Raw genomic sequence first — 20081 nt, forward strand, 5'->3', positions numbered from 1 at the left:
TTCTCTGTTGACCTTGACCTGGCATGGGAGGGCCCACCCACTCCTCCCTTCGGCGTCTCTGTGTTCACTAGGACCCAGTCTCCAGCCCTGCAGGGTCTTCTCAGCTGCGGCATCCCACAGAAAGAGAGAAAACGTGCTTGATGAGGCTGATAACCCCTCCTGCCTGGCAGCTGGTGGACAGAGGACTTTAACACACCCCCTTATCGGCTCAGTGCCAGGTTCCAGCCCAGCTACCCCAGAAGAGGTCACGGGCAAGCTGTCAACCTATCTGAGCCTCAGTCTCCTCACCTGGAAAATGGGGATAACAGTACCACCAGGTATCTACAAAGTGAGGCTCCTGAGAGGCTCATCCTGATGTTTGAAACTGCTTTGTAAACTATAAAGCGCTATTCCTGCGGCAGCAATGGTTCAATTTTAGATATGACATCTTCAGAGCAGGGCCACATCTGTTGGTTTCCTCCCATGCTTCTGAAGTCCAGCAAAGCATGCGACACAGAGGTGTTTTATAATACTTGCTGATGGATGCACTGCAGCGCCCTTATTTACCAGAAAAGGAGAATGAGTCACGGGGGAGCCAAGACCCGAATAGGGTCACCCTGATACGCAGACCACAGTACACAGAAGGGGGTGGAGAGGGAGAGGGAGTGGGAACACGAAGGACAAGCAAAGACAAGGCTGATGGCTGCATTTGCATCACACTCCAGGGAGCTTAAATATTAATGGCTTTGCAAGCTGGCTTCTCATCTGTAATTAATTCTCACTCAATTGACTCAGTCCCAATGGGCAGGTCGGCCACCAACAGCATGACTCATTCCTTGAACTGGAGCACAATCGGAACCGTACAGACATCCTTTCTGCAAACTCGCATCGGCTGGAAGCGCGAGGGCCCGCCACCCCATCCATTGCTCCCTGAACGGTTTCTGCCATCACCGCACCTGGGGGCCTGGCAGCCACCACAGAGGGAGGAAGGGGGTAGAAGATCCGTGGTCCTCATCTCCTTATCACTCAACAAATATCCTGAGCGCCTGCTCTGCCCCAAGCCCTGAGGGGACAGTGGGAACAGGAGAGACGCTGTTCTGCCGTCAAAGAGTTTGCAATCTAGGGGAAAAGCAGTAGGGGTGTAACTGCTGTGACGGGAAAAACACAGGGGCTGTGCAGACCACGGGAAGGAGACCCGGCTTAGCACCAGGGAGGCAATGCCCACACTGAGACAAGAGGGGGAGTGTTCCAGGTGTGGGGACAGCACGTGCAAAGGCCCTGAGGTGGAGGAGGAACCGAGCTGGGTGTGGTTTGCGTGCCGTGGGTGTGTGCACGCATGCCGCGTGCAGGATTGGAGCATGATGAAGCTGGAGGGTCAGACAGGACCCACCCCACAGGGCCCTGCAGCAGGCTTAAGGGACTTGGGTTTCATCCTGGGGTGGTGGGGAATCACTGAAGGTGCTAAGCAGGGGAGCAAAGTGACCAGGTTATCTGTCTTTAAAAGTTCACTTTGTTGGGAGAACAAACTGGAGATGGCTGGAGTGGGAGACCAGTGAGAAGGCTGTTCCAGTCGTCCAGAACAGGGGAGAGGCCAGGACCCAATGGTGCCATTGTGGGAGAGAGTGCACGGACCAGAGTCGGTAAGGAGTACAAAGTGACTGGACCCCATGCCTGCAGGGTCCAGCCCAACCCCCTGGGGCACCGGAGGCCTTCCTGACTCGGTCTACCCTCTCACATACGTGCCTCCCCAGCTCTGTGTGGAGTTCCTGTCCCAACCCTCGAGGGCTCTAGAGAACGAGGACGAGTCCTTGTCTATCTAGACGGTTGCCTCCATGTGACCTGGGGCAAGTCACTCCACCACCATGGACCTCAATCTCCCCCTCTGCTAAATGCGGACACACGTACCTCTGCACAGGGTTTGTGCAGACCTCCTTCTGTCATGTTTTAGGAAGATTCATTTCTGGGCCTTGCTTCTCCCCTAGACTGAGTGGTACTTATCTCTGTGCCCTGAGCACCCAGCCCAGGGCAGGTGCTCAACAAACAGCAACGCTGATGGTTACCGAACGCTTGCATTATTATTATTTCTATTTTACCAATAAGGGAATTAGGCCAGAAGGATTAAGTAACTCTCCCAAGGCCACCAGATGGTGAGATTTGAGCCCACGTCAGCCTGACTCCAGAACCCTGGCTCTTCCAGCTGCTTCACGCCAATTCCTCCTCTTATGACTGGCCCAGACAGGTAAGTGACTTGCTCAGGTCAAGGAGGGGAGACTGGAGCCCAGATCTCCAGAATCCTGGCCAGGGCTTTGCCCAACCTCAGAGACCCTGGGGCAGCCTCGGAGAGAGGCAAGGACGGCCTATGCCTCTGGAGCCCAGACGAGTCTCCTGGGAGCTCGCGGGGTTCCCAGGACCCTGCTCTGGACATGCCTGCAGTGGATGCAGGGACCTCACATTCAGGGGCCTGGTCCCCTGGCTCCTTTCCCCTTCTCCAAACCACTCATTGCATTTTCTGGGTGACATGGCATCTCCATTCTCTGGGCTAAACAGTTAGTGGGTGGCCAGAATGTCCTGCTCCTTGCAAGTGGTCAAACCACTGATGGTGCTGCCAGAAGTCAAGTGGACGCACTGGAATCCCATGAGTCCAAACGTACACCAACATCAACCTTGACCCACCTACGTTATAACTGCGCCCTGGCAGAAGCCGTGAGCTGTCCAGGGCACATGATTTCATTTGACCTGTGACCCTCCAATCACCGGAGGATACTTTGGAACCCTGAATATGTTTCTGTGGGGCACGCAAAGACTTTTTAAACCGTATACAAAAAGTACTAACCATACAGAAAAAAACTGTTAAATTGGACTTCACGTTAGAAGATGAATATGGAAAAATGGAATTTGGTTGTTCTGTGTACTACTCCTAATCTTGTTACTTTTCTATAAATTTTACTTTTCATTTCATTTTATTTTTTGCCATACCACGAGGCATGCGGAATCTTAGTTCCCCAACCAGGGATCGGACCTGTGCCCCTTGCAGTGGAAAGACACAGAACCTTAATCACTGGATCGCCAGGGAAGTCCCATGAATTATTTTAAAATTATTTTAAATTATTTTAAAAAGTCTAAGAATAATTTTAAAAGTAAATAAGATAAGAACAAAATGCTTAGGAATAAATTTAACAAAAGAGGCATAGAACATGTACTGAAAACAACAAAACATCACTGAAAGAAACTAAAGAAGACCTACGTAAATGGAAAGTGTCGCATGTTCACAACTTAATATTGTTAACAGGTCAGCACTCCCGAGTTCAAAGACAGATTCACATCAACCCCTATCAAGACCCAAGCTGCCTTTTTTACAGAAATTGACAAGCTGCCCTAAAATTCATACGGAGATGCAATAGCCCAAACAACCTTAAAAAAAGAACAAAGTTGGAAGACTCACACTTCCTGATTTCAAAACTTCCTATGTGGCTATAAGAATCAAGACTGTGTGGTAATGATGGAGGGACAGACATTTATATTAATGGAATAGAAATAAACCCTCACATTTACGGTCAGTTGATTTTTGACAAGGGTGCCAAGAAAATTCAATGGAAGAATAATCTTTTCAACAAATGGTGCTGAGATATTTGAATATCCATATGCAAAAGAATGAATTTGGATTCCTTCTTTAGATCACACACAAAAATTAACTCAAAATCAAAGATTAAAGGTAAGAGCTAATACTATACGGGACTTCCCTGGAGGTCCAGCTGTTAAGACTTCACCTTCCAGTACAAGGTGGGTGGGTTCGATCCCTGGTCGGGGAGCTAAGATCCCACATGCCTTGTGGCCAAAAAACCAAAAAACATAAAACAAGCAGTACTGTAACAAATTCAATAAAGACTTTAAAAATGGTCCACATCAAAAAAATCTTTAAAAAAAAGAGATAATACTATAAAACTCTTTAAAAAATGAGAGTAAATCTTTGTGATTTGGGGCTAGGCAAAACTTTCTTACCTATGACACCAAAAGCACAAGCAAGGAAAGAAAAAATAGATCAATTAGAGTTCATCAAAATTTAAAACTTTTATGCTTCAAAGGATACTATCAAGAGAGTGAAAAGACAACCTACAGAACAGGAGGATATATTTGCAAATCATGTATCTGATAAGGGACTTGTATACAGAATTACAATAAAAAGACAACCTATTGAAAGATGGGCAAAGGATTTGAAAAGACATTTCTCCGAACAATATATACAAATGACCGAGAAGCACATGAAAGGATGCCTAACATCATTAGTCGTCAGGGAAATGCAAAATCAAAGCCACAATGAGATACCATTTTGCACCCACCAGGATGGTTATCATTAAAAAGACATATAACAAGTGCTGCAAGGAAGTGGAGAAATTGGAAACATCATACTACAACCGTGGGAATGTAAAATGGTGCAGCTAACTTTGGAAAACAGTCTAGGAGTTCCTCAAAAGGTTAAAGAAAGGTTACCATATGGTCCAGCATACACTCCAAAGTATATACACTCCGAAGTATATACCCAAGAGAATGGAAAACGTGTTCATGCAGGAGTTTGCACATGGATGTTCACAGCAGCATTTTCATAACAGTCAAAAAGTGGAAAGAACCCAAATGTCCATCAACTGACGAACGGATAAACAAAAATATGGTATATCCACTCAATGAAATTTTACTTAGCCATGAAAAGGAATGAGTCAATGACACACACTACAACATGGATGAACCTTGAAAACATTAAGGTAGATGACAAAAGCCAGTGTCAAAAGACCAAAAATTGTATGATTCCGTCTATATAAGATGTCCAGAATAGGCAAATCTATAGAGAAAGAACTGGACTGGTGGGTGCCTAGGGCTGAGGGGGGTGATAACTCAGGGGTATGGAGTTTCTTTGGGGTGATGAGAATGTGCTAAAATTGACTGTGGTGATGACTGTATAACTCTGAATATATTAAAAAGTATTGAATTTTATGCTTTAAACAGATGAATTATATGGTTATGAGATTTATATCTGAATTAAGCTGTTGAAAAAACTGAATAGGGAAGCCACAGATTGGGAGACTATTCACAGTACACATATCTGAAAATGGACTCGTGTCCAGGATACTTAAATAGCTCCTACAAATCAAAAAGAAAAAGACAGACAACTCAATTAAAAAATAAGCCTAGGACATTTTTCAAAAGAGGATTTCCAAATGGCTAGTAAACAGAGGAAAGATACTCAATTTCATTAATCATCAGGGAAATGCAAATTGAAATCGCATGAGAAACCACTACACGATCAGCACAATGGCCATGAGTGAAAGGACTGACAGTGTGGGTATGCCGGCCAGTGCATGGAGAAAGCGCTAGTCCTACACATCGCGAGTCGGGGTATATATTGCTTCGACCATGCTGTAAACCTATTTGGCAGCTTCTAATAAAGCCAAATCTATGCTCACCCTATGACCCGACAATTCTACTCCTAGGTAAATATTGAGGAGAAATGAGTTCCCTAGAACATTCATAGCAGCTTCGTAATAGCCTCAACTGGAAACAACCCAAACGATGTTTAACAGGAGGATAGATAGACCAACTGTGGGAGATCCATACGAAAGAACACTGATACACGGAAAACTGGTATGTATCTCACATTACGTTGAGCTAAAAAAAGCCAGAGACAAAAGGAATACACAATTCATGATTCCATTCAGATGAGGTTCAGGAACAGGCTAAACCAACTGAACGTGATGGAAAGTAAAATCGTGGTACCCTCTGGGGGGATGACGTCGACTAGGGCAGGGCACAAGGTACCTTCTGGGATGATGGGGATGGTCTACCTGGGTGGTGGTTACAAGTGCACACACAGGCATGTATTAAAAATTTGACCCCCACCCTTGAGATGTGTGCACTTACCTGTAGGTAAGTTACAAGACATTTTTTAAAAAAGCAAAACAGTTCTCTGAGGCCCCTGGGGGAGTGAGGACACGCAAGAGCTCCCCACTGCTTTCACGCTCCTCCAAACCCCTCGCGGCCTCTCCTGCCCTCACAGCCAAGTCAGTCCGCTTGGCCGGTCGCTGACGGCCCTTCAGGAGCTGGCCGCGCTGGTCTCTGCAGCTGACGCTCATTCCTTTACACCAGTGGGGCTCCAAGCAGAGTGTGCATCCAAATCTCCTGCCCGGCTTATTCAAACCCAGCTTGCTGGACCCCAGCCCCAGAGTTTCCATTCAGCAGGTCGGGCGAGGGGTTGGATAATTTAACATTTCTTCCACGTTCCTTGATGTCGCTGCTGCTGCTGGTCCCGGGGCCACATTTTGAGAACTGCTGCTTTATAAGAATCCTCTTTCCCAGCCTCCGTGTGTTTGTTCTGTGCCTCCAGCATCTGATCCATATCTTGCTCATCTTTCTTTCTTTCTTTAATAGACCTTTATTGGAGTATAATTCCTTCACAATACTGTGTTAGTTTCGGTTATACAAAGCTGCTTTCAAACGCCACCTCCATCATGAGGCCTTCCTGGGTTACTTCCGCAATCAGTCTAAGGGACTCTCAAGTGTCCTAGGGCCTCCAGAAATCCGGGGTCACAGCCTGAAGGGAGCCACCCCGATCTCAGAATGTCTCTGAAGTCTCATATTTTAGCTTAAAAATGAATGCATATTTTACATTATTCTCCAAAATATACCCAATTTAATTAATTTAAAATTTCACATCGAGAGCAAAGCGGAGGCTCTTAATAAATGTGCCGTGTTTATCCCGTGGCCTCAACTATGCCCCAGGCACCTACTGCATACCTGGGGCAGTGTAACCTGTATCCCAGCCTGAAAAGTAATGGCTTTACAAGGTTTTGCATTGTCAGGCTATTTACCTGCTCCGCATGTTTCTATTATCTTCCCTCCAATTAAGCAGAGAGCAGGTTGTGTCTACCCACTTTTGTTTCACCCTTGGATTGACCCGGCTTTGTTCACAACTGTGCTGAACAAAGCAAAATGTCTGCTACTTTCCCACTGGGTTCTCCATTTCAGGTGCAAATTGCAATCACCTGGGGAGCGTTTCCACTGGTTTCCATGACCAGGCTGCACTCCAGACCAATTAAACACAAACCTCTAAGGGTGGAACCCAAGCATCCATAGTTTTTTAAAGCCCCCGGGCCTGTGCGGAGGGAACTTACAGGATCACCTATCTGTGTGTCTCAAATGTTAGTACTGCCTGGAGGGTTCTGAAAACACAGATGGCCAGGCCCCACCCCCAGAGTGTCTGACTTAGCAGATCTGAGGTTCTGAGGTGGGATCTAAGACTATGCATCTCCCACAAGTTCCCAGGTGATGCTGATGCTGCTGGTTCGGGGACCACACTTTGAGAACCACTGATGTAGATGAGTCTTTCTCACACTGTACTCCATGGAGACCCAGGGCCAAGGAAGGTGGAGTCAGAGCCGACTTTGGCCTCCACCTGCCTCTGAACAAAAGTGCCTCCACTTTCATCCACTCTTCATACTGGCATTCTGAGTGAAATTCCTTTGAAAACAAGCTTCCATGGCTAAAAATGTCTGAGTCCCATCAGCCATCTCAGGGTGAGGCATCAAGGAGAAAGAGACTTTCCAAGGTCACACAGCAATTTCTTTTCCTGAACTGAATGAAATATAGAGGGAAGAGCCACACGCCTAGCACAGGAAACTCCTCTACTGAGATGCCCCCAACAGCCACCGAATTCGTACCTCCCCAAATGGGGAGCTCACCAACCCCCCCGGCACTTCAGGGGGAAAGCGAGCACATTTTCTCACACGCAACTGAAATCTGCTTCTCTCTGCTTCTCCCAAAGATCAATGTGCTCTCTGCCAGCAAAGACTGAGAAACAGAACCCCCCCAACCCCCGCCAACTTGATTAAAAAGTATTTCTTAGTGGGCAGGGGCTGCAAAAATAAGTAAGAGACAGCCTCGTTCCTGCCCCTGAAAAACAGCAAATCTTCCTGGCTATACATCAACTTCCCCAGCATGAGGCCGTCTGGGGGCTTAGTCTGGGTTAAACTTGTGGTCCTCCAGCATCGCCCCCTCCCACCAAACCCACCAGACCAACCTTCCCTACAACTCCCTCACTACATCTGCCCTGCTGGAGTCCTCAGGGCTCCCAAATTCCTATGTCTCCTTTTTGAAACACGACACATCCTGGCATTCAGGCTCTGCCTGAAGACCAGCTCTCCAGACTCTTCCTGTACACCCTACACTCCCCAAGCCCTCCCATCTGTACACTTGTTTCTGTGGCTGCTACCTGCCAAAAGGCCTGTTTCTACTTCCTGCCCATCCATGTCCATCTCAACACCTCCTCTTCCAGGAAGCCTTCCTTGACTTCATTCCTCCCACTCACACTGACTCCTCCCTCCTCGGGTTCCTTGCCACCTTACTGGACTGTTCCACATTTATTTGTCTCCTCCCCCTTCTCAGGGCTCTGGAGTCAAACAGCCCTGGCTCCACTTCTCACTGGCTGTGTGACTTTGGGTAAGTCACTCACCTTCTCTGGGACTCAGTTCTGGATCCATCCAACCATGTGAGAAATATTAACTGAGCACAAACTATATGCAACTAAATGAGCTAACGTATGTAAATTGCTAAGCACACATAGGAGCTCAACAAATGCTCTATGGCTGGGTGAGAAAAGAAGGGACTAGGGGGGCCAAACTGACAGCACACCAATTTAGATGAATAAACTCAGAAAGTCGCCGAAAAGTCCCTCTAGATCCTCTGTTTGCCCCAGTCATGTCAGCACCGAGGCCACAGCCAAATTAAACTCCTACGTGCTGATAAGGAAGGGCTTCTGAATGACTCTCCTCTTTCTCCGAGCAGTCTGAGAAGTCGGGCTGTGTCCTGGGGTGCTCCTTACGCCCCTGACACCCTTTCCAGCGGTTACCACCGCTGAGAAAAGCAGGCGGTGCTGTCAGTGGGAGGGGCACAGGGAGGATCCATGAGCCTCTCCCTGCCCTTCTGTACCATGTCTGCCTAATACCCCTCCCAAAGTCCTTTCACCCCTTCATAAAAGCCTGCCAGTCGGCAGGCTCCCCCCTCCAGGGCACCTCCTTCCTCCCAGGATCCCTGAGAGCCCTCTCCTGACACTGCACCCTCCCTCGGGGAAATCTGAGCCTCTCCTGGAGCTTCAGTTAACTTCTCTACACTTGACCGCTTCTGGTGCACATCCTGCACCCAGCTGACCACTAGCACGTCCTTCCCCAAGACCCCCTCCCTCGACTTAACCCATCATCTGCCCCCAAGCCTAGCCTGACCCCCTCCAGCACTTGCTGTCTTAGTGAGTCAGCAAGTCAGCAAGCCAGAAATCTGGGGTCAGCCTGGAGCCTGCCCTCCCCCTCCCACACTCGACGGCCCACCAGTCCCAGGCACACAGTCCTCAAATCTGCCTGCAGCACCGCAGCCCACTCTCACTCTTGCTAGAATCACCCAACGGCCTCCCACGGACCTTCAGCGGATCAAACCCAAACCCCAAGCATGCCTCGCGGGCTCTCCGGGCTCTGCCCCGGCTGTGCTGGCCTCAGCGCTCACCGCTCTCTTACTCACAACGCTCCAGCCAGGCTGAACTTCTTTCCGTTCCCAATCACACCATTCTCCAGCTGGCCTCTGGGCCTTTGTACATGCTGATCCCTTTGCCAGGTGCAAGCCTTCCTCACTGCTCCCCACCCAGCTAACTCATCCCCATCCTTCAAGTCTCAGCTTAGACACGTTTCCTCTGGGAATCCTTCTTGGACCCCCAGAGGCCTGGGGCGGGTACCTCCCCTGAGCCCCTGCAGCCTTTGGGTGCCCCCCACCACTGTATTAATATTGTTTCCTTCATGCCCACTTCCCTCCTGGACTGTCAGTTCCTGGAGGGCAGGGCCCTCCCGCTTGTCATTCCTCCATAAGTCCCCCGTACCCACCCCACAGGAGGTTGCTCAGGAAATAATTTTGATTGAAGAAATGGTAAGAACTGACCCCGCCATCATTTATTCATCAGGCATTTACTGAGCACTGACAGCATCCCAGGCATCACAAACCACTGGGGATGAGATCTGACAAGAGCTTTGCCCTCAAGCAGCTCCAAGTCTAGTGAGAGAGGCAGACAATAAGCAAGCACCTAAAAGCCCTGAAATGCACGAAGCGAAGCAGACAGAACTGAAGGGAGACATGGAGGACTCAACACCCACAGGTGGAGACTTCAACATCCCACTCTCCGGGACGGACGGAAGACGAGACAGAGAATCACAGGGTGCAGCAGACTTGAAGAGCGCTACCATCACCCTGACCTCAGTGACATCTACAGAACACCCCCCACACACATCCTTTTCAAGTACACACGGAACATTCTCCAGGATATACTATATGTCAGGCCATAAAACAAGTCTCAATAAATTTAAAAGGGCTGAAACCACACAAAGCACATTCTCCAACCACAACGGAATTAGAAATCAGAAGCAGAAGGAAACGGGGGAAATTCACAAATATGTGGACACTAAATAATTTTAAATAACCCATGGGTCAAAGAAGAAAGCACAAAGGGAATTAGAAAGTATGTGAAAGTGAATGAAAACAAAACCACAATATAACAAGTAAACAAACAGATAAATTCGATCATTTCAGATAGTAAAAGGTGCAGTAAAGAAAAGAAAATGAAGCAGGAGGGAGCACAGAAGACAGGAGAGCTGCGGTTCCCTGCCCTCTCTGCATCCCCACCCTTGTCACGGCCTCATCGCAGGGGAGAGCACATCCCTGTCCCTTGCCTCTGGGCCTGGCCATGACACTTGCTCTGTCCAAAGCCACGTGGGAAAAAGCAACGATGCGCCAGTTGTGAGCGTGAATTTTAGGAGCCCTCTGGTGTTTCTACTTGCTCTCCTACCATCACTCTGGGAATAGCCTCCCCCGAAGAACCTGCTGTACCTTCAGACTGGGCCCCAGAATAAACACACAAGAAATACAGCTGCTGACTTGAACCCAACTTTGACCGAATGACTCCCAGTTGACCCAGTTTCCCTTGCAACTAGGAGTGCCAAATGAGATGAAAGCAGAAGTTGTCCAGCGAGGCTTTCAGGAAATTGGTCTCAAGTAGACTAACTCAGCCAGGAGCATAACCTTTTGATTCCCCCCATTTCCTTCTTCCTGCCTGGGACATAGATGTGATGGCTAGAATACAGCAGCCATCCTGTATTCATGATACTCCTCCCACTGAATGGTGAAGACTATGTTCCCTCCCCTTGAGCGAAGGTGGACTTTTGTGACTGTCTCAACTAACAGAGTGTGGTAGTAGTGGTGCTACTTTTATGACCTGGCTTTGTCCAAGGCTACATCATAGAAATGTCACGTACTTCCTCCTGGCTCCCTCTTGGGACACTCATTCTTGGAATCTAACCACCATGCTGTGAGGAAGCCAAAACCTGCCCAGGCAGAGAGACTACCAGTAAGTGTTCTGGCCGCCAGCCCAGCTGGGGTCCCAGACAATAGCCAGCACCGAGCAGCAGCTGCTGGTGTGAAGGCACCTCTGGTTGATTCCAGCCCCTGGTCATCAAGTCACTCCTTGATTTTAGTCTTCTCCAGACATCATGGAGGACAGACACACTCTCCCCACCTTGCCCTGTCCAAATTCCTGGCCCGGAAAATCTGTGAACATCATAACATGGTTGTTTTATGCCACTAAGTTTTGGGCACCACCTTTGAGAAGCTGACACTTGAACTGAGACCAGAATGAGAAGGAAGAACTTGGCTGTGAGAAGAGCAGGGGCAGGACATGCCAGTGGAGGAAAGGACAAGTGCAAAACCCATGCAATGTGACTGCGTTTGTAGCACCTGAAGGACAACAAGAAGGCCAGTGAGGCTGGGGTGCAGGAAGGAGAAAGTGGTCAGAGGAAAGGGCGCAGACGTGGATGAGGATCAGATCGCATAGGGCCTCTTGGGTGAGGAACCTCCTCCTGGGGTCTCAGATGGCGACAGCTTCCACAGTCACCTCTCCCAGTCAGCAGACTGGCTTATGCACAGGTCTACAATGCTTCGGCCCAAAGGAGGGACCCATGGTAGGAATTTTCTGCAACTGCTAGTGACACGGAGCAGGACCCTATGGTCCTTGCCCACCCCCTACCCCACGTCCTCAGTCTGCCTTTTGTCTGTGGAAAAATTTTGGCCAAAGAATAAGTTTAATCAGAGAAATGAGAAAATGCAGAAACAAATGAAAACAGTCAAAGGAGACCAAATAATAATAGTTTAGTCATTAAACATAGTCAAGGACCTTTAGTTCCTTAAGGGCTATAGATAATATCCTGAGCCATATCCTGTGAGCTGTCTTATAGATACTAAAATGCCCACCAGGTGGAAGAAGTGAATTACATCATGACCAGGCTGTAGCCATGACATAAGCTGCCACAATTCCGAAAACTGGCCTCAAAGAGATGGAAACAAACCGAACCTGGAACTGAAGATTAACTGTACCTAATACAATCAAGATGCTGCTGGTCAGACCACTGAAGACCAATTTCAAGATGACTGTCAGAGCTGACTGTGCTGTTTCTGCGTGTAGCCCCCTCCCTGTGTCTATAAAAGCTCTTGCCCCCGACTGTCAGTGGTGGGTAGTCGGCCTTTGGATAGGCGTCCGCACTGTGCCACTGCCCACCCCAGTTGCCAGCATCCAAAATAAAGCAAACTTTCCACCAACGCGGCCTCTTAATTGGCTTTTGAGTGGCGAGCAGCCAGACCGCACTTTTGGTTACACTAGGAGAGGGATTTGTTTTAGATGACAAAACAAGAGAATTAAAGGTGTCTAGGGGCCACACCAGTTTAAAATCTCCAATGACTCATTATATGCAAGGAAAAGCAGGAGGCTTCTAGCTTGGCATTTTAGGTACATCTCAGTTTGGTCCTAACCTTGGTTTTGGACCCATCACTTGACCCACTTGGAAACCTGCCTTTCCAAACGTATCCATGTTCTAACGACGTGTGATGGTGCCCTGTTCTCCACACATATCACGTTCCTTTAGGCCTGTGAGTGTTCTTATGCTGACGACCTGCCCTCCTCTACCACCTTGGCCTGGTGGCTCCCTCAAAGTCCATGTCAGTGGCACCTCTTCCGCCAACTTTCCTGGATACCCCAAAGGGGAATAAGCCTCTCTGCCCCCCATGCTCGTGCAGACTTTTGCACAAATTATACTTACCACAGAGTAGCACAACTGTTCACATATATAGTTCTCCTCCCCACCTCCAACCTTTCCCTCAACAGAAAAAGGAGACCTACTCAAGGGCAGGTTGGGGGCCTTTTCCCTCTTTGGGGATCCAAGGCCTATCTCAGTGTCTACGGTGTTGTAAACATCCTGTGATGTTCTGTCCAGAAGGAACGGGTAAGTCAGATAGATAGATGGATGGATGGATGAACGGATGAACGGACAAATGGATGAATAGGTGGACAGGGAGTTTGATGAATGACTGGCTGGCTGGATGGGTGGATGGACATATCATTAGATGCATGGACAGATGGAAGAACAGATGAGTGGGTGAAAGCCTGGCTAGATGAGTGGATGAGAGATTGATCATACACACAGGTGGGCAGGTGGATGAATACATTTATGACTGGGTTCAAGGAAGGATAGAGCAAGTCTTTAAACCAGAAGTCAGCAAAATTTCCTGTAAAGACATGATAAGTATTTCAGGCTTTGTGAGCCACATATGGTCTCAGTCATATACTCTTCTTTGCCTTTTTTTTCACAAGTGTTTAAAATATGTAAAATCCATTCTTAGTTAATAGGCTGTAGAAAAACAAGATCTTGACCATGAGAATGCACTTCTGGATGACCAGAAATTTTATGAATCCCTGAGGTAGCGCTATCTACCATATGACAAACACAAAGTTGAATCCCTAACACAGAAGGCCAGAGGCCATCTCTGTCGCCCTCTCAACAAAAGCACGATGGAGTCGAGGACTGTTCTAGCTGGGGAGGTTTAAAATGCACAGCTGGACCCTTCCCACCACCGGACAGCCTTGGAATTTCAAAAGCAGCGGATCTCCACAGAGAAATTCTGAGAGTACCTGCCAACCTTAGCAATCAGACACAGACCCAGGGAGGGGAGTGGTGGAGAACGTCCCAAAGTCTGTGGTCTCCTTTGGACTAGTGTCCCTGGCTAGGACTTGGAGTCACATTGGGGCATTTCTGCCACTTCTATCCCCATAAGCACTAACATCACAATGTAGCTCCAGGCCACAATTTCCCACAACTAGCTTCTGAGTTGCGATTTTTTTTTTTTATGGGCTCTTTTTTTCCCCTCCTCAGGATATTATTATGGATTACCAGCGGCTTCAGCATCTTTCCAACTGGCAGGAAGCAGTGCAAACAGAGATGGAAGTTTCCCAGTTAGAACCCTCTTAACAAAGTCATAAAACAAAAAGGCGCAGCCCCTCTGTCAAGCTGCCAGCTCAGAAGCAAGGGAGAAGCATTACAAAAGGGAGAGTGATGCTTCCTGCCGTGCTGGGGCCACTGCGCTTCACACCTGAGGGCTTTTGGGTTTAATCACCCACACAAAGTTCTCAGCCTGAAGGGCAAAAATGAGGGGCTGGGAGTGCAGGGCCAGAGCAGTGCTCTAGCCCCCCTCTCCCGGGGACCTGGGTGCCTCTGTTCACATGGCAACACGACACCAGGGTGATGTCACCGAGAGGGACCTCAGCAGGATTCGACCAAAGACCTGGCTTGGTGCTGGTGCTCCGCTGCCGGCAGGAAGGCCCCTGCCCCGAAGAGCTCCAAAGGCAGAGGGGACACGTGACTAACACAGGACGGCAGCGCAGCAGGAGTCAGGAGACCTGGGGCTTCCTCCTGGCTCAGCCACCGAGGGGCACTGGCCTTTGCATCACCACCGACAAAACGCTCAGCATGGACATTCCCAGTTCTGACATTCTTGGAAAGACACAAAGACGAATCAAAGCAGCACGGGACCAGGTGCCAGCCTACGAGGAGACTGCAGATGGCTTAGACAGCCCAGCCGAGCAGGGAGCGGTCACGAGGGCCTTTATGGGACAGATGCCCTCACTTCCCACATCTTTGCTGCACCCTCTTCCCTTGCCCTTCCTTATGACTCAGCCCCAAAGTCACCCCCTCCGGGAAGCCTGCCTACATTCCCTGAGGTTGTCAGTCACTCCCCTTTGCTCTGGATAATTACTCATTCACCAATCTGTCTCCTTCGCTGGCCAGATTGCCCCTGCAGAAGGGACCTGTCTGATCCGACTTTCCATCCCCAGCTCTTGTCACACAGCAAGTGTCCAAAAAACGTTCACTGAACTGAATTGAACTGACTGCACAGGGAGACCTTCCAGGCAGTCTGGCAGGTTGTGAAGGGTGGCAGTGCCAGAAATCCAGGCAGTCCCCAGTCTGGCCTCTTTTCCTCTGAAAATCCAGAGGATTCCCCTGACCCCACCGGCTCAGGTGTTATTGTCCCAATACCAAGGTGACTGAGAAAGTCTCTTGATACCCCAGCTGCCTGGTCCTTGTGCAAACACACCACCTTCTCCACATAGACCTAAACATACAATGAGCGCACACACCTGTACACACACACACGCACATGCATGTCCCCACCCCACACACCTGAACTTGCACACACACAGCTATGACCCAGAACTACATCTGTCCTCCTTCTGTCTTCTTCAATGAGAGGGTCGAGGAGACCGCAAACATCCTTCCAGAAACCTCAGCACGTCCCCTATGTACCCTCCACTCAGGCAGAGGGTAGCTCCATGGAAAGAGTGTGCTCTTCGCCCCCTGAAGCACACGAAGCAGGAGACAGACTTCCCTGAAAAGCTTCGGTGCACAGGTGCCTCTGCTTGTGGAAAGCACCTCTGTCTCCTCATTGCTTTTCTGCCCCTTATATCACAGCCTTGTAAAAGGGCGATTCGTTTTGGACAATTAAAGTGATTAACTCACCAGATGTAGGTGCTGGAGCATCTCCACGTATCTGCAGGGGGAAAGAGGTTTGAGTGTGCATTAATTCTCATTCTGTAGAAGCCGGGGAGGGGTGATGTTCTGTTAACAAGCTCAAGGCCACAGGCAGCTGCTTGGGGACTCACGCTTTCTCTGAAGACAGCAGTTCCTGTGCTATGACGTGGGCTCTGGACTGTCCGTCCACCTGTGGGAGGAAACAGAGCCATCAGGAGGGACGGTACCCATGGGGGCAGTAGAAGGGGAATCCCAGCTCCACAAGCTTCAGTCAGGTTTATAGAAGGACCATCACGCTGCCGGAGGTGAATTCCACAGGCTTCTCAGGCCACCCCGGCACTCACTACCTGTGTGATCTTCAGCCTCGCCGCACCCCGGCTGCCTCATCTGTAATGTGGACATTAACAGCATCTAGTGCTCAGCCCAGTGCCTGCTGCGGCCTGCATGCTCGGCCGCCCTCACACCCACGCAGACTCTGCCCACAGCCCGGCAGGTTTTGAACAACCTGCGGTTCTCTGTGCCAAGCGAGCTCTCCTTGCTTTTTTACATGCTGTCACCTCAGTGTACTCTTCCTTTCTCTGCCTGGCCACCTCCCAGTTATCCTTGGAGACTTAGCCATGATGTCTATCACTTCCTCCGAGGAGCACTCCTGATCCCCTCCCCGAACAGGCGGGATTAGGTGTCTTTTCTGGGCAGCCCCCTCTCAGGACACCGATTACATCTCCCCCTGCAGGCAGGCACCGGGAAGTGCACCTCTGCAGGACAGTGCCCAGCCTGGGGTTGGTCCTCTTTTGTTACTGAAAGAATGAACGAGGGAATGAATGAATGAATGAATGTTCATACCACTTGGGAAGCACTGACTCTCCTGGCTAACCTCAGAAGGTGAGCCATTTAACCCATCTGAACCCCAGCCTCCGCACCTGTGAGATTCGACAATAACTGAGATTTTGTCTATAAACAGGAAGGATGAGTGGGGGCCGAGGCAGAGGCCCGGGCCTTCCGCCACGAGCAACCCTTGTGGCCCCAAACCTGCCGGATATCAGACACACCGCGGTGTATCCGGAAGAGCAGAGACACTATGGGGCAGTGACAGGACAGATGGGGAAAGACACTGGGCCTGTGCAGGCGAGGCTGGGCGGGGTGGCCGCCGCGGAGAAGAGGGCACTGACGGGACGCATGGCTCCTGGTTTCCGGTCTCCTGCCACCTTCCCGTGCAACCCTGCATAAGTCACTTTCCGAGGTCGGGCCTTAGCTTCCCAGGTGTGAGTAGAGTGACCTCTGAAGGCCGTTCTCTGCTGAACCTGTGTGTTATTAAACTTGAGATGCGATGATCTACTCCAGTGGCCAGAAACGCACTGCCTCTTGAGGGAGCAGCTGCATGGGGCTGTGGCTAAGAGCACGGACTCCGGAAACCAGGCAGTCTGGGCTCAAATCCTGCTTCTCCCTTGTACTAGTTAAACAAGTCACTTAACCTTTCTGTACCTCAATTTCCTTACCTGTAAAATGGGCACAGCAGTATAATGGTATCTCACACACACGCATATTGTGAAGATTACATGAGTGTGTATATATACAGATAGAGACCTCTCTGTATCTGTATCCATATCTGCATCTCACACTTGGAACAGTGTCTGGCACACAGTAAACAGTACACAGCTAACCGCTATCATTATGCTTGTGCTTTTTGTACCCTGAGGAACAGAACCAGGTGCCCAGGGATGGAATAAGAACAAATAATTTACAGGGTCAAGTAGGGAAAGGCCTCAACTGCAGAGTAGAGGCTGAGCCACTCCTCTGATTGAGGAGTGTTGAGGCAGAGGAAAGCAAATGGACCGTGGAATCAAGCACACCTAAGTACCAATCCTGGCTCCAGCATCGTGTAATTGTGTCACGGCTGGCAAACCATGACCTCTGAGCCTCAGCTTTTTCACCTGAAATACATGGAGAATGACCAACCCGGTCTCACACACTGCTGTCTGGGATGATGCACTCTTAACTCAGGCTTTGCATTTGCTGTTCCCTCTGCCTGTGATGCTCTTGCCCAGATCTTCTTCTCATTCTTTTTTTTTTTTGGCGGCACGCGGGCCTCTCACTCTTGTGGCCTCTCCCGTTGCGGAGCACAGGCTCCGGACGTGCAGGCTCAGCGGCCATGGCTCATGGGCCCAGCCGCTCCGCGGCATGTGGGATCTTCCCGGACCGGGGCACGAACCCACGTCCCCCGCATCCGCAGGCGGACTCTCAACCACTGCGCCAGCAGGGAAGCCCCTTCTTCTCATTCTTACTTTCTGACGTTTTCAGGTCTCTGCTCAAAAGTCACATCCTCAACGTGGCCATCCATGACCACCCGACCCAGAGAACTCCCAGAGTCAGTCTTACTCCGGGGTTCTCAGCCTTGGCACCACTGACATTTTGGGCCACACAGCTTTCGCTGCAAGGGCTGTCCCACATGCTTCACGACTGTTAACAGCATCTATGGCCTCTACCCGCTGGATGACAGCTGTAGCCCCACTCCAAGTTGTGACAACTGAATGTGTCTCCAGACATTGCCAAATGTCCCCTGGGGGGCAAGAGCTCACCTTGGATGAGAACCTCTGCTCGAACCCTGTTTCTTGCTGTACTTTTCTTTATAGCAGTCACACTACCTAATGTTACCCTTGTACACGGGAGATGTTCAAGAAACGTTTGAATAAACGGATGGAATTGAGATACAGTGCCCAGCACATAGTAGGTGCTCAATAAACGAGTTCCCTTCCCTAGCTGGTGTGTCCCTAATAGCTTCTTGGCTAAGAGCACAGTGTTTTGGAGATTTCAGTCTCTCCAAGGCCACCCAAATTCAGCAAAACTTGGGCCTACGGTCAGTCTTCCTCCTGCCTCTCACTGCCGCCTCTGTGGTGGGTGATGCTGTTACACCATCCACAGAGCAGGAGGGAAACTTGTGAGGCCTGCAGAGGCCTCCAGCCTCACCTGGCCTCTCACCCTCCCACGGGTACCGCATCATGACTCCCGGTCTGCCTTGTGCATCCACAGGGCTAGCGTGGGGCTCTGCAGGCAAGAGCAGCTCACTTCCCAAGCAGGGATTCCTGCAGAGTACCACACGCAAAAAGACTTCGTAAAGAAAACCCTCACAACGGAAACGTATTCTGCCAGGACAGGCCTCAACAGTTAAGAAAACCCTGTGGTCAAGCTCCCGTAAAGAGAATTACTTTGTAGAGAAAGGACCGGGGTCAGGAAATTGGCCCTATAAGATGAAGACGAGAATCAAGATGACGTCCAATCTTCCAGGGGCCTGTGAGTCAAATCTCGTTTGTCATCCAGCTTGATGCTGAGACCTGTGCTCTGGGGTCGGAAGGCCTGGGTTCAAGTCCTGGGCTCCACCCCTTCCTACGCTTATGCCCTTGGACAAGTTATTTCTCTTCTGAGCTCCCTCTGTAAAACATGGATGATGATGATAATTATAATAATACCTACCTAATAATATACGAGCTAGCATTTATTGAACACTTAGTTTGTGCTAAGTATGGCTCTAGGATTTTCACATGTATTATCTCACTGAATTTTCCCAACAACCTAGGAGGTAGATGCTATTATTATGATCTCCATTTTACAGATGAGGAAACTGAGCAACAAGTTAAGTCCTACCCTTTGCCCAGAGTCACTGCTAGTAAGTGGCAGAGCCAAGATTCAAAGCCAGGTCGTCAGCTCCAACCTTGAAGCACTTGGCAGCGTGCCTGGCACTGGGCAAGTGCTCAGTAAATCGTGTCTCTGCTCATTGGAGGAGGTGGGCTTTCAAGCTGGGAGACACCTACTGCTCTTCACCTTCACTGTGAAGGAGGCAGCAGGAGTCCAGCACTCCAGGGCACCCAGGCTAGTCCTCCCGCCACAGCCCTTTCTGATTCCCAGCCCGCAGAGCAGCACCCACCACGGCACACAGCAACGGGAGCGGTGCCGGAAGCGAGGACGCGTGGATCCACACCCCAGCCAGGCCACGAGCACCTATCTGACCGAGTGCAAGCCCTCCTCTGACGCCTGTCTTCTCATCGGGAAGATGGGGGTCAGTGTTCCCCCACTGCAAGGACCAGATGATGAGACGATGGATGGAGTGTCCCCGCCCCACCCCTCCGAACTTCTGAAGTTGTCCTCATTACCACTGTCACAATCTTGAAGCTGTCGGGAGGG

The 20081-nt window shown here is 49.8% G+C and overlaps 1 protein-coding gene across 1 annotated transcript in view; it reads right to left on the reverse strand.

The window, feature by feature from the left end:
* Window positions 1-20081, reverse strand: part of FGD5 (FYVE, RhoGEF and PH domain containing 5) — a 115549-nt gene that overhangs the window by 34651 nt on the left and 60817 nt on the right. Inside the window, exons 4-5 of the mRNA XM_060023110.1 lie at window positions 16037-16095; window positions 15894-15924 (exon numbers count right to left, since the gene is read on the reverse strand). Of these exons, the coding sequence (XP_059879093.1) occupies window positions 15894-15924; window positions 16037-16095 (90 nt within the window). The remainder of the gene's footprint in view (window positions 1-15893; window positions 15925-16036; window positions 16096-20081) is intronic.

This window comes from Delphinus delphis, chromosome 10 (assembly GCF_949987515.2).
Source record: "Delphinus delphis chromosome 10, mDelDel1.2, whole genome shotgun sequence".
Taxonomy (NCBI): domain Eukaryota; kingdom Metazoa; phylum Chordata; class Mammalia; order Artiodactyla; family Delphinidae; genus Delphinus; species Delphinus delphis.